Below are 15,719 nucleotides of genomic sequence, written 5' to 3'. Positions count from 1 at the left end.
TTGAATACTTATAACTAAAATGAACTTATTGGAGTTGAATTGAACTGAACTGAACTGAAATGAAATTAAGATGAAGAGAATAGACCCTTAGACTTACAATAACTTATACTAAAATAATGGTTAAATTAATCTTATACAATTAAACAACGAGACTAAACATATGTTGGCCACAATGTAAAAAGGCCACAGTCCACACCAACACAAACAGAACACAAACACTGTCACACACACTTACCTTATTCAATTTCTACAATAAAAAAATAAACACACAATTTAAAAACCAAACTTCCGAACCTAAGCACACTATATATGTAAAATACACCCACATCAAATTAAAGATAACAAACTCAAATATAATAGGAGCAAAAATAGAGAGAAAAAAAAAACACTCTTTCTCTCTCTAGTTGTTGAGAGAGAAAGAAATGGGATTATGGACGAAATGCATAATCTCTCTCCTCTTGATTGGTGGAATCATGATAGCAGAAGGAGGAAGTAGCAGCAGAAGAAATAGTAGTAAACACAATACTAGTAAAAGAAATACTATTATTAGTAACAATAATAATAATAATAGCAACAATATTAATAGAAATAGATGTGATTATTTCAAAGGAAGATGGGTGGCTGATTTCTCTTTTCCTCTTTACAATTTCTCTGCTTGCCCTTTTATTCAGAAGGAATTCAATTGCCTCAAAAATGGTAGAAGAGATCAACTTTATCTTCATTATGGTTGGAAGCCTCTTTCTTGCAATTTAGCCAGGTAATTTTTCTAATTTTTTTTGGTTTTATTGATGCAATTTCTTGTTAATACTTGCTTTCGTATAGTAAAAAATGGTTTCAGCGAAAAAATCAGGTGAAAAGAACACATGGTGTAGATTTGGATAGTATTCCAAAATTAATCTGAATATTGTTGGAAAGCCAAAGTTAGGTTGAACTTTGTTTCATTGTTGAAAGGTTCATTTTGCTAGTTTTTGAAATTCTTTCTTGATCTAGCTAATGTACAAGAAAGTAAATAGTGGGGAATTTACTTTAATTTGTTGGATTATAAAGTTGGTGGGTGTAAGTGTAATTATCAACTTTATTAATCATGTGAACTTATATATATGAATATATCATACCAACATAAACCATTTTTTCCCAATTGGGTTACTAAAATGGGAATACATTTAACAATTAGTGGTAATGATTTTTTGGTTTTTAGGAAAGATTAGTATACTATACTAAACTAAAACTATTAATGTGGAGTGTTATTAAGCGATAAATAATGTATGGAGTAGAATAAAGAATTAGTTAAGTGGTCAGATAATATAAACTCTAAAGACGATAATTGTGCAAAGTGACAATACTGACAAAGCAATTAACGTGCACTCTTAAGAACACGTATGTCAATAAGATTGGCATTGGAGATTGAAATTTTTTATTGGGGTTAATGAAGGCAAATCTATGTCGTGGTGTTTTTAGGATTCAACATCTTATGATGAAGGGAAAATTACGCATCAAAATTGAGGAATATTTGTTATTTTATTAATTTAATTTTAACAATTGATCACTTTTGGTAAATTAGAGTGCGGCGATTGGGTGAATATAGCACGGGCTTTTTGTCGGTTGCACCTATTAAAAAAGAAGTAAAACTTTACAGCTAAAATTATTTAATTTTTAATATTAGTACAAAGTGACATAGAATTTATTAAATGATGATTTATGGGCTAAGTTGACAATATGTTTTATTAAAATTGCTTAATTTTTAATATTAGTACCAAGTGACGTAGAATTTATTAAATGATGATTGATTGGCTAAGTTGATAATATATACATAGTATGTTTTAATAAAATTATTTAGTTTTTAATATTAGTACAAAGTGACATAGAATTTATTAAATAATGATTTATAGGCTAAGTTGGTAATATGTTTTAATAAAATTATTTAATATTTAATTTTAATATTAGTACAAAGTGACATAGAATTTATTGAATGATAATTTATGGGCTAAGATGATATTATAATATGGTTTAATGAAATGAAAAAAGTGATTTTAATTTGACGAGAATTAAATAAAATTGAAGTGGGCACACCAATAGACAGTTAATACCAGCATTGTTGTGTTGTGTTGGTACTTGGTACCCCAATTGAGAAAAAGACTGGCAAATGACAATTTATTCATTCAGCCATTATGGCTTACAATTTACAACAAGCAAGACCCAACAAGAATTGACCCCAATGAATGATTTTAACCATCAATATCGTTTTCTACAAGTCTTTTTTTCGCCCCTAACTTTCGAACGAGTTCTAACCATAATGCGTGATAAGTAGAGGTGTTAATAAATTGTTGTATTTGGATGGGCTTTGGATAGTATTGAGGTGATGAGTATGACTTGTTTGAGTCAATATAGATTCGAGTCAACCGTTTTAATCATGTTTTGAAAGTGAAATTGTATGAGACAAATAAATCAACCGAATTACTATGTAGCTCTATTTGGCTTATCGTAAGTCATAACCTTAATAACAATATTGACCTAAATACATAAAAAAAAAAAAAAATATTTATGTACTTCCTCCGTTCATTTTTTACTTGACCCGCTATGACTTTTACACTATTCACCAACCCACCTTTGACCGTCTTTTGGGAATTATAGGTAAAGAAAAACATATTCATATAGAATCTTGTTAGAATCGTCTAAATAAGTACTATCACAATATATAATTTTTATAATTTTTACTTATAAAGTATTAAAATTATTGATGGTTACACTTGTGCATTGGCAAACGTGATAAAAGAAACAGGTCAAGTAAAAAAGAATTAACTCCTTGGGAAGTAGTACTTATGATTAGCCACATTAATGAGCTCCTTAACAATGAACTAATGATTGTGATTTTTTTAATTTTTTTTGTTTACCCTTTTCCTGACGATATTCTTTTACGGTAAAAATGAAATAGAATATAGCACCAGCTAGCATTATGACAAGTAGCAACAGTTTATACGTGACAAATCAATTAGATCACACCTGTTTACTTGCCATTTTTAATTCCTACTATACTCTGCAGCTTACTCTTTATTACAGTAACTTTTTTTTTAAAAAGGATTTTAATCATTATTTGAACATGCAACCCAATCTTGTCAATTTTACTCTTTATTTGTTAGGGTATATTATAACAATAAAATTTCTGATTTTAATTTAAAGTGTTTTTTTAGTACTAATATCACGAGTTTTCAAAAAAAAAAAAAAAAAAAAACCTAATATCTTAATATATTTTTTGATTACGGAGTACAAAAAAAGTCAATTGTCTTAATAATTTCAAGAGTATTGTAAAGTGACACTAAGAACTTATTTACTTCACATAAATAAGCTATTCAAATTGAATTTTAAATAAGAATGAGTGGTAACAGGTAAGTTAGACCTGATTATGTGGAGGTTGAATATTTATATCCATAGCCCGCCTAAAATCGGGTTGGGTCAGGCCAGACCAAGCCAATGGTTGGGCCAATCTTGATCATCTCTAAAATAAGAGGAGGATATAAATAGAAATGAAAAGCTCAAAGACAAAAAGACTGATATTGATTCCAATACTTACAAGCTACTCCAAATTGAGATAACTAAACACATAACACCCATCAAATTGTTGCACGAACATGTAGAGTGATGTGTGCAAATGTGCAATGCGTGTTATATATATGTATCGACGTGTGTTATGCATGTACACTTAAAAAGTTCATAGATACAGTTACGTTAAGGACTCTCAATCATGGTTATGTAGGATTGGCGGGTAAAACATTCCAAGCAGTACGAACGGTGTGCAGTTAGTGAATACTCCTATACATTTTGAATATTTTCCCTACCATTTAGCCATAGAATAAGCCAATTAGTTTTCTCCATGCATTGTTTGCCTTTATAATTCCCTTCATCTAACATATACATCATCGAATTAATATCTTGTGTTCCTACAATTAAAGTTATACCTTTTTAATGTTAGTTGATAGTTACTCCCTCTAAGTCTATACTATTTACTCTGTATGTGTTTATTAAAAAAAATTTGTTTGTAGTTCATAATTATAATCTATAAATAAGAAAACCATCGGAATCTTGTTATTGTCGATAAAATATAAATTACAATTAAGGATATAAATGGCCAATGTATATTTAGCATATATTCCGTATTGTCAAGGTTTAACTTGGTAAAGTTATTATCATAAATCCTTAAATTATGACGTTTAAATTTTGCCAAGTAAAAGAGTGAGAATGAGGGTGCTTGGGGTGAAATTTCCTTATTTTTCTTCTTCATATCAAGTTATTGACTTACAATTATTTTATGATTAACCGTTTATATACGAAGTATGTCAATTCAGCCCGAGTTATTGGAAGTACACTTTAGAGTTGATTAAATTAGTAGAACATATGATATGCACCGACAGATAAAAAGTTTAACAAGGTTAGAAAATTACATGAATCACACGTTGTTGATGTTAACTGGCACATTGGGTAATGGACCATATCATATGATATAAGAGTGGATAGGACAGAGATTCTTTTATGTAATTTAGTCCACCGACGCCCCAACATAGATGTGAGCTACATTTTCACGGGCTACACACTGGGAACCGTGTTTCTATGTCTTATTTCGTGTCTCCCATTTCATTCGCCTTTTTTATTTTTTTATTATTTTTTTTTTTTAACACTATAACCTTCTCAATCTTTTATGTGTCATACATTAAATCCATACGACCATAGTGTTAGGTCGATTTAAAAAAAAATTTTTTGTTATCTTTATCTTAATTGATTTAAAATATATGGAATAGTGTCTTTGCATTGCTTGGATTTTTCAGAATCTTGTTTGTATAGTATGATGCACGGTGTAACCAAACTTACTTATCACGTGTAAGAATAAGTGAATATAAATTTATGCATTACTCCGTTACTCGTATTATTAATTCTATTTCTATCTATGTCAATATGAAATAGCATCATTTGGAAAAAAAAATCAATGGTTAAAAAGTCACAAATAAGCATTTTATAAGCGCACCCTTACCAAGCTTGCTTTAATCTAGTAGTTAAAGCTTCTTCTCTAACTATAACTTATTTTTAGGTTACGAAAAACAAAATCAAGTTTTATTAGGGACACTTTGAGAAAGAGATATTGTGTTACGTGTCCTCTATCCTCAAGTTGTATAGTTTAAATTTGGCCAAGACCGCATTGGCTTGTAAGGCTCACTCATCCTCGGCCTAGTTTCATTACCTAGCATGAAAAAGTGTGAAAGATATATAAGTTGTAAATCTTAATAAGATTCTTTGATGTGAAGCGTATCATTTTATTATCTAGCTTTAGCATTTAAATAGACATGAATTATTATAACGAGCTAATGTTTGCATTAAAATTAACCAATGGAACTTCAAGCTAATCAAGTTTGTGTTAAATTATTTTATGTTACAGATTCAATGCTCGAGATTTCTTACAGAGATTTAGAGGGAAAAGCATAATGTTTGTGGGAGATTCACTAAGTCTAAATCAATGGCAATCTCTTTCATGCCTATTAGTCTCGGGTGTACCTACAGCTAGATATACTCTCACACGACAAGATATGATTTCTACATTCACTTTTACGGTAAGTCACTTATTTCCAATTCAATACGCATGCATTGAGAATTCAATTACTTTTATAACACATTTACAACAGATTTTGTTTATTTTTTGCTAGGCAAATAAAGGTGGTTTGATTTAATAAAATTTCTTGTATCATAGGTGTTATTTCCTATACAAAGATGTTAATGTTTGTTTAGATTGTAGTTGTATAATTTTTAATATTGATACAGGATTATGGAGTTAGAGTGATGATAGACCGAAGTGTGTATTTGGTAGATGTTGTAAGGAGAAGATTTGGAAGAGTTCTAGACTTGGATTCTATTACTGGAGGTAGATTATGGAGAGGCATGGATATGCTCATCTTCAACACTTGGCATTGGTGGGGTCGTCGTGGACCCACACAACCGTTAGTCTCTCCCCTTGATCCTAACTTCTTACGTTATATTTTAAGTTCTAACGATTTTTCCAAGGCAACATTCACTGCTAATTAGATGAATCAAGGATACGAGTTTTATGGCATTTTTAAGTATGGACTCTCTTTCTTATGTGAGAAATGTTTGGGTTGTGTAGATGGGACTTTATCCGAATCGGAAATGTAACGCTTAAAGACATGAATCGCATGGTTGCCTTTGAAAGAGCACTTGGTACATGGGGTCATTGGTTAGACACCAACATCAACCCTTCAAAAACTAAAGTCTTCTTTCAAGGAATTTCTCCCTCTCATTACAAGTAAGCATTTCTATCAACCCTCTCTAAATCATTACTTTGATTAGTTTATGTGTATTTAATTATAACCTAGCACTAGATAAATCAACAAAAATCAATTCATAATATGTCAATTTACTTTTAACAGGTAAAGGCAAACTTTTATTTTATACAATATTTAGGTGAAGAAAACAATGCTCTGTATGTATTTTCCTAAATGTAAAAAGTGTAGAACACGTATATAAGCTTAAAAGATTGTCGGTTGATTTCGTATAGGTCGTACACAATTGAAATATACTACATACTTGGTATATTCATTTTATAGTTTTCCTGATTACATTCTTAACTGACCATGAATGTTGGAAAATGAACTTTATGAAAACCAGTGGGAGTGACTGGAATGAGCCAGGGGCTATAAACTGTTTAAGACAAACACAGCCAGTGATAGGGTACAACTACCCCGGACCGATGCCTGAAGCCGTGACAGTGGTGAAGCGAGCTCTAAGCAAGATCAAGACGCCGGTGACATTGCTTGATGTTACACAGCTATCATTGCTAAGAAAAGATGCACACCCTTCTATTTATGGGCTCTTTTCAATGGATTGCAGTCATTGGTGTTTGCCTGGAGTTCCTGATGTTTGGAACCAAATTCTTTACAATTACATTCTTTAACAAAAACCCCATTTATACCCAACACATTATTCTTGTTATTAGGTGAGGTGATTATCGGCCATTTGATCTATACCACTATCTTAGACTATATTTACACTCAGTTATTACATTTGTAATTTGCATTTTTTGGTTTTGATATCCAGAATATATATACTTTTTACTTTTGTAGACATTGTAGTAGTTAAAATCATTTTGATTGAGATATATTCTAGACAATTCTATTGTCTGGATATCCAAGCAATAAATTGTAGCTCATTTTCTCTTTGCTTCTCATTTGTTATTTTAATGTTACACTATTTTTGTATTGCACATTTGTTTGACTAATTAACTAGTATTTGGTATTGAGAGTGGAGTGTAGTTCAAGTGGTTAGAGCTTCACTTTCGGTTTCAAAAGATCTTGGAATCCACTCTCATTGCCCGTCCTTGTGGCTCACTAAACAACAAAAAAACAAAAACAAACTAGCATTTGATATGGGGTAATAATACTTTGGGTCATTACATGGAATCAACAATTAAAAGTTTAATTCATTATCCATCTTCTCTTACTTAATTATTACTTTATTAGTTCTATAGCGTTGAATACTTGTGTGTAAAATTTTACTATTTTTAAAATTTTATACAAAGTATTAGACTATTAGTTACCATCACAAGATAGTTTGACATTCTATGAATTGAAGCAATTCAAAAAAGTGAATAACATAATTAAAAAAAAAAAAAAAAAAAAAAAAGAATAAAAATTCTAGTATGGTCACGACCACGTGATAAATGAGAGAGGAAAATAGAATCGAATAGCTCATCCTTCTAATTAATGTCAATATGAATATATAATGTTTATAATCATCTCCTCTAGAATCAAAAGATATCCTAGAATAATAAGATATTAACTAAATAGCTCAAGATAATATTTAATTTGCTAAATGTATCCTCACATAAATAGAAGATACGATAATATCAATCATGATATATAATATTTCATTACCATGACTATACATAATTATTATTAGCTGATTTATGTTTTTTTCTTAAAATCTTGGTCAAACCTTATTTTTAGAATTTTCCATTTTTAATTCTTTTTCATTTTTCCAAAATTAATTTTTGATTTTCCAAACATTCTTTTTTAATTTTCAAAATTATTTAATTAAAATCAATTATTAATTAAATAAAAAATGTAAAATTAATTAAATAAAAAAAATTGTTCTTCAATGTTCTTCACCGTTCTTCAAAGTTTCTCAAAGTTCTTCATTCATGGATGAAATAAACCACCATTATGGTAATCTTTGTCCTGTAAATACACTTGCACATCAATGAAAATTGAAAATATGCATCAATCTACATATTATATGTGAAGTTTGAGTTCATTCGAAATTTGGATTCATGTGTGAATCTGGGATTGTTTTTAATCCTAAAATAATATATTTTAATTGGATAATTGCAAACAAAGAATGCAAAATCGGTCATTATATGTATGCAAAAATAAAATAAAATAAAATTAACAATTTTTCGAAATCTGGGTTGTGAGGCAAATTAGAGAAGACAATGATTTTTGTTTTGGAATGCTTGTTTGATCCGAAAAAAAGAAGATATAGCTTTCAATTATGTTTGCATATAAGGCATTAACCAAAATTCTAATAGGACATTACCTATAAAACACAGTATTATTGTTTATTTTGTCTACGACCATACATTATTTTGGACATTGCTAATTATTAGTTCATACTGCGCATGCATTGATATCATAATATTTTTCTTAATTGATAGCGAATAGGATCGTGATCCTCAATCCTCATTCACTAGCTAAGTCACAATGTATATATACTAAGTTTGATATGAATGATCACTTATATATTTGCTATTGTGGTTTGATTTCTGTATGCATATTCCATAAACTTAAATTAAGGGCATGTTCTCATTTACTAAACTGAGCTGAACTAAACTGAACTAAACTGAATATTTTATGAGACAAGAAAATTAGGAACTAAACTGAATTAAACTGATTTGAACTGATTGGAGCTGAACTGGACTGAAAATAAGTTGAAGATAACAAGCCCTAACTCTCAATCAAACCACCTTTAGAGTTATTCTAATGGCAACCTAATTGTCAAATTAGATGATTATTCTTAATTAAAATAATGAACCGTCTTTGTTTATTATTATACCTTTATAATAATTAAGGAGATTGAGACCAATTCTAAATATATAAGTAATGTCATATCCTAATATCGGACGAATCCTATATAATAACTAAATGAAAAAAAAAGGTGGAGAGAGAGCAATTACATGGCAAACTCTTTTTTTTTTGTTTTTGTTTTTTTGTTTTTGTTTTTTTGAAAGAATACAATGGAAAATTGTTAAATATAGTAAGTATTTTTTTGTATTTATAAATAAGGAAAGCTAATATTTAACCCTTTATATTTAGGCTAAATTCATGCTACTATTGCTAGTTGTATTCCTTATAATTAGGACATATCATGCTTCTGTTTTGTATATACACGTAATCTAGCTATATTAATGAGAATAAATTTTTTTTTTTTTTTTCTATTTGTCAAGATAATGTTACATGTTAAATGTGATTTCTTTGTATCTAGTATTTTACCCAATGGTTAGGTACTACGACTCTACGAGTATCATTTTTTAATTAGTTTAGTTTTATTTTTAATTTAAATTTTATATTTTATGTGTCAAAAAAAATAACTGATAAAAACACTATATATTGTATATCATTGTTTTATTTCCTAAACAGTACGTTAGATATCATAATAGAATATTTGAAAAGATTTAGACAATAATTTATATGGATAACTTATGTATCATTTAGTAACAATATTTCCTAAAAATAAGCAATCAATAGCCATTATATAGGCAATATTCTTCAATAGATCTTAAATCAAACACCTTTCCATTGTTAATCTAAATTTCAATTTTGATTGGTTGTTTTAAATATAAGATTTTTTTACCTTGTAGAAAGCTGGTTTGAATTTCAAATTACACAAACCAAAAAACAAAAAATTATTGTCCAAACCTATATAATGAGCAAATCGATCAGAGGAAGAAGATACATTTTTTTTAAAAAAAATTTCTTCTCATAGACCTTGTTTGATCCGTAGAACACAAGTGTAAATTTTTTGATCTGTTTATAGCTCAGGAATTAGCTTATGTGTACTTTTGTCATTACCTAAAAAATAAAGTTTATTGTGTTTGACGAATGACCATATGTTATTTGAATATTGTAAAAATTCCAACTTTATGATTTTTTCGACGTGAAGGCCAGGAAACCAACATTTTGATTTTATTTTACGATAAGCATGTCAAGAAAAATTTTGAACGAATCTGATCTTATTTTAGAAAAAAAAAAAGAATTAAAGTATTTCCTTAAAAAACATAGATTTAAAATCATAAACCTTGATTAAATTATGGTATTTTTCCAAATTTTATCATTTTTTGAGGGAAAGTACGTAAGTTATTATCCTAAGCTTTTGTTAATATTACCAAATTGCGTGAAAAAGTAAAAAAAAAAAAAAAATCTCAGGAAAAACTAAAATTTGAGGGAAAGTAAATCAGTTATTATCCTAAGACTCTATTAATATTCTATTTACCAAATTTTATCCTCTTTTTAAATTTATTATACACGATTATTTATCAAACATTCCATGTTTATCTATACTAATATATTAAAAGGCATTACTAAGAACGTTTATATGCCACGTAGACCACGCCACGTCACCTATTCAATCTCTCATTATGCCACATCATCACTACTCAATGAACTTGAATCATTATGCCACGTCATCCAATATTGCTTCATATGAAAAGATGATGATAAGGGGATTCAAACACCCAACCTCTTATAAGAAGGATGGTTATTTAACCATCTAAGCCAATTATCCACTATGTTATAACATGAAAATAGATGTATTAATTGATTATCACAAGGTCTAATTAAATATATATATATATATATATATATATATATATATATATATATATATATATATATATATATAAATAAATAAATAAATATCAAATACATATAATCACAAAGAATAATTAAAGTAGCAACCCGGTGCAACACCCGGGCTACACACTAGTTGCATTATTAAAGATAAACATTACCATGATTCTAGGCGTGATAAAAAATCAATAATTTTACAAAATCATAGGATATGTCGACAAAATCAATACAAAAAATCAAATAACAAAATTAAGTATATAATAAATTCGGATATAACCAATAATATAATAGGTTATTACCTACAATTTTTATTGATTACATTCATCTGAATTTAAAGTAACAAAGAATTGATCTAAGTAAGTTTAATAGCTAGAGATTGAGTTCAATTCAAAGTAGATCAATACGAAAGTTAAACCACAAAAGTATATTCTACTATATCTGCATTTTGTTTTGGCCATGACTTGTTTTGGCCAGAAAAAAATTCAATGGTCGGAATCCGTCCAAAGGACCCTCTCCACAACCTAAGTGTGATAAAAGACCTTTTGTGCCACTTTTTTTTTTTTCCTTAAAGGACCTTTACAATAAAAAGACCTACTAAAGGACCTTTCTGAAATATTTTTCATATATATATATGTATTGTTTGACAATGAGCTTCCATTATTTACTTTTTCAAACATATACTAATATAAGTGGTGAAAACCATTCATATTTTTGTATCTGGTAACTAAATTTGGATATAACCAATAATAATAACAGGATATTACCTAATTATATATTAAATTAATTACAAACATTTTAACTTAAAGTAATTGAGGTCCATTTTAATAGCAAACAACTAGTGGGGCGCATAGTAGATAAAAATATACCGAGCTATAAATGTTATGGGTCATATACATCTAATCTAGCAAATAATATAAAAATTTGATGAAGTTTAATCAGTGGCGGAACCAGAAATTCTACATTAGGGTGGCCAAGATCAAATATGTTTATAAACATAAAAATATGTATCTCAAAATGATAAAAAAAAAAAAATGGATTAGCAAGAGTCGAACTCATAATCTCAGGTGAGAAATCCCTTAAAAATCTCATATTAAGCCAACTTAGCTGTGAATATTTGTTTGACAACATTTACAAAATTAAATTTTAAACATCATCAAGGGGGTGGCCATGGCCTACCCCAGCCACCCCCTAATTCCGCCCCTGAGTTTAATAGAGATTTTCATTTAATTTCAAATAAAATTAATATGAAAATCCTAGCACATATATACAACAAATAAGTAATGGCCTGGGTTTTTCTGCTTAATCCTATTGACTTTAATTACTTTTAAGGAAATAAAGAAAAGAAATGCAACATAATCTAAAAGTTGAAATTTTGGCAATGTCCAAAATTATATATAGCTGTTTGCAAAAAACAATAAACTCCAGTCTACAAAAAATGACCAAAGTATATATAGGTGAATGCCTAAAACACAAACAGTAGATTACGAAAATCACAATGTAGTACTCTCTCTGTCCCATAAATACAGGCAAATATACTATTTTGGGTGTCTCAAAATGTTCCTCCTATTACTAAAAATAACACCTTATCATTACTTACTTTTTATCTTTTTCATACAAATTACACACATACCTAAAAAATCATTACTTACTTTTTCTCTTTTTCATACAAAATACACACATACCCAAAAACTCATTACTTACTTTTTAACTTTTCCATACAATATTCTCTACTTTTTATTATCCCCATACAACATTCTTCACATTTTATCTTTTTTCATACAATATTCCTCTACTTTTTACATACTCCTTAAAAACTGTACTTTTTAAAGTTATTAGCCTGTAATTATGGGGACAGAGGGAGTATTATGGATCAAACGAACTGGTCTGCAAACAAAAAAAAATAAAAAATTGCGACATCTTTCTTTCCTCCTTGTTCATTACACCTTGTTCGTTCAGAAAATCAATCGAGGGAGGTTTTGGATCATCGTAATAAGAGAAATCAAGGCTACATAGTTTCGGCCGTACTATTGACTACAAACAACAAAAACGTTAAATTTTCTCAACTATCATAATTTTTCGAACCCTAAGGTCGAAAATCCAGTACGAACGAATTCGAGAAGAAATTTGATCAACCCAATTCATAATAGATGTTGTGGACAAATTATTGGTCAATTTCATGAACAAATTAGAGAAAAGTATGATAATGGGTGATTATTAAGATCCAAGGATGAAGAATAATGAAGAACATGTTTTTCGAACCCTAATTTTTGTCTCCATTGATGTGCGATTGAATTTAAGGGACATGGAACATAAATTAGTGGTTAATTTCATTATTTGATGAACATATTTGAAAAACTTTGAAGAACGGTGAAGAACATTGATGAACATGGATGAACTATGAAGAACAAATTAAATTTTTTAATTTTGGGTTTTATTAAAAATAGATTTTAATAAAATAATTTCAAAAACAAAACAATTTCAAAAAATCAATAATTTATTTTTTGAAATAAGAAAGTGAATTAAAAATGGAAATTCTTAAAAATAAGGTTTGACCAAGGTTTAAAAATAAATAAAAAATCAGCCAATCTTAATTAAGTATGCTCATAGTCATAATAAAAAAGGCCATAGTAGAAACATCCTAAAAAAAAAAATCAAATTTATTATTTTTTTTCCTACTTAATTGTATTTCTACCATGCTACTAGAACACCATGAGCATGGTACTTCAAGAGCCAAAACGACATCACTTAGCCTTGGTACTTCACTCAAAGTTGTTTAACCGATTATGTGATTAAGCTTAATTAAAATAGCTAAAATAAATAATGAAGCTCCCACTAAATTCCGCATCCAACTAAATTAATCCGATTAATTAAGCCGGTAAACCAAAAATTTTGCAAGTGCCGCTGAAACCCAAAGCCTAGCCTCTAATATTTAATTAAAATAAATAAACATAAATAAAATAATTAAACCGGTAAAAACCACAAAAGTACATAGCCCATCGCTTTCGTGTGCCTAGCACCAAGCAACAAGGCTGGTCTTCAAGGCACCAAGCCTTGGTAGGGTGCGAGGTTGCTTCTCGCACTAACCTTACTGATGTGTAGGCCACGCGAGGCTCATGCTCCCTAGCAGCCTCAGCCCGCACAACCCTCGCGCACCCCCGCCTACGCGCATCAAGCAACGTACCACACATCGCGCCATGGCTGCAGCTGCTGTGCTGTGCCATGGGTACTACGCACATGGCTCTCCTTACCAACCCAAGCGCACAACATGCATCCTCGGCAGCCACATGCGGGCTGCGCGAGCAGCCGAGCTGGCCGAGTGATGATTGTGGCTATTGTGCCTCGGTTTGCATACAAGTGCATCGGGATTATTTCTCGATTTTTCGCGTGACATTTTTAATCAATTCTAAATTAATTTTATAATCAATATTAAAAATCAAAACAAGTCCAAGAACCATTCTTTAAATAAAATTTGGTTCAACTTGATGCAACAAAATGAAGTGCTACTCTCACTATTAATTTAACTAACATAAATTAATCATGAGATTTGACAAAATTAAAGGGAGTTGGAATAATGAACATAAATATTCAATGAAAAATTCCAACTTTAACTTGTGAATCTTTGAAAAATTACATCTTCCAATATGAAAATTAATTAAATTTCAATCACAAGTTTGAAACTTTATGACTTTAATCGACTTAAAATGATTAAATCAAGAAAGTTCAAGAAACATTCATGGAATTTTGTAACACAAAGTTCCAACCGACTAAAGTAATTAAAGGTTAGATCTTTAGTAGTTAAGAGCCTCAAAATCACAAACTTTTCACACTTAAAAGAATTGATTTGCAATTATGTGAAAGTTAAGCCAACCATTTAAGCACCAATTATTACAAAGTAATCATGCTCAAAAGTTCTAAAATTACATAAGCATAAAGGAAAGAACCAAACACATAAACACAATTGTAGACACCCATTTGTGTCTCCCCAAAAATCAAACCCAGTGATGAGTGCCTTTCGCGTCGAATCATAATCGAATGAAGTGAAAGTGTGGAAAGTCTAGTGTTGCGGAAAGTTTTAATTTCTTTTCTCTTCTCTCTGTTTTTGAAAACTTATTTTAAGAAAACAGCCAATCCAGTTTGGTTGGTCCATGATATGGGTCCAGTAATAGTTTAGTTGGATGGGGCTTGACAAGAGCTTTCCAACGATATATTATAAGCCCAATTCCGATGAATATTGAGGAAGTTATGGCCAATTTACTAAACTGGGCCCGTTTTGAGCCTTATATGCGGCCCAATGATCTAGGGGAGGGCCTAATATGATTTATCATTCCTAATGCACTTAGGAATGGTTTTAGTCTTCTAGAATCTTCTAGAAGGTTCTTTTCATTCATAATTCAATTAGCATTGATAAATTGACTTGTTGACTTTTCAGAGTTTTAATTAAAATCAAATAGCATTTTCGAGGAAATTATATGATTTTATCCTCCAGTACGACAAACTTATCTGATTTTCGAAAACGCGTTAAAACCAGGCTTGGCGCCTGACCCCAGGCTTTGGCGCCTGGAACTAGGCCTGGCGCTAGCCATTGGTGTCTGGCGCCAGTGTTGGTGCCTAGCGCCAGTTAGCCAGGGTTTGCGCCAACTCTGTTTTTTGTGCGTCAGACTATGTTTTGTTTATTTTATCTTTTTGGCTGATTTTCTCTATAAATAGCGTATTAAAAACTCCGTTTTCATTCACCTACAATCAGTTTTCATTCGCAATCATTAATTCTCTAATTCTCTCTTAATCATTCACCAATCCTCATCAAGTTTTCTTGATTATTTC

The 15,719-nt window shown here is 29.9% G+C and overlaps 1 protein-coding gene across 1 annotated transcript; it reads left to right on the top strand.

The window, feature by feature from the left end:
• Positions 1 to 218: 218 nt before the first annotated feature.
• LOC145627084 (protein trichome birefringence-like 41) lies at positions 219 to 7,222 on the top strand. The gene is made up of 5 exons (XM_081679482.1): positions 219 to 757; positions 5,423 to 5,594; positions 5,803 to 5,978; positions 6,143 to 6,301; positions 6,664 to 7,222. The coding sequence occupies exons 1-5, from the start codon at positions 423 to 425 to the stop codon at positions 6,947 to 6,949; spliced, it is 1,128 nt and encodes a 375-aa protein (XP_081535608.1). The 5' UTR covers positions 219 to 422; the 3' UTR covers positions 6,950 to 7,222.
• The last annotated feature ends 8,497 nt before the right edge of the window (positions 7,223 to 15,719 follow it).

Source organism: Chenopodium album, chromosome 4, assembly GCF_948465745.1.
Source record: "Chenopodium album chromosome 4, dcCheAlbu1.1, whole genome shotgun sequence".
In the NCBI taxonomy this organism is placed as follows: domain Eukaryota; kingdom Viridiplantae; phylum Streptophyta; class Magnoliopsida; order Caryophyllales; family Amaranthaceae; genus Chenopodium; species Chenopodium album.
Note: the sequence above shows the minus strand (reverse complement) of the source record. Positions and strands in the feature narration are given on the sequence as shown.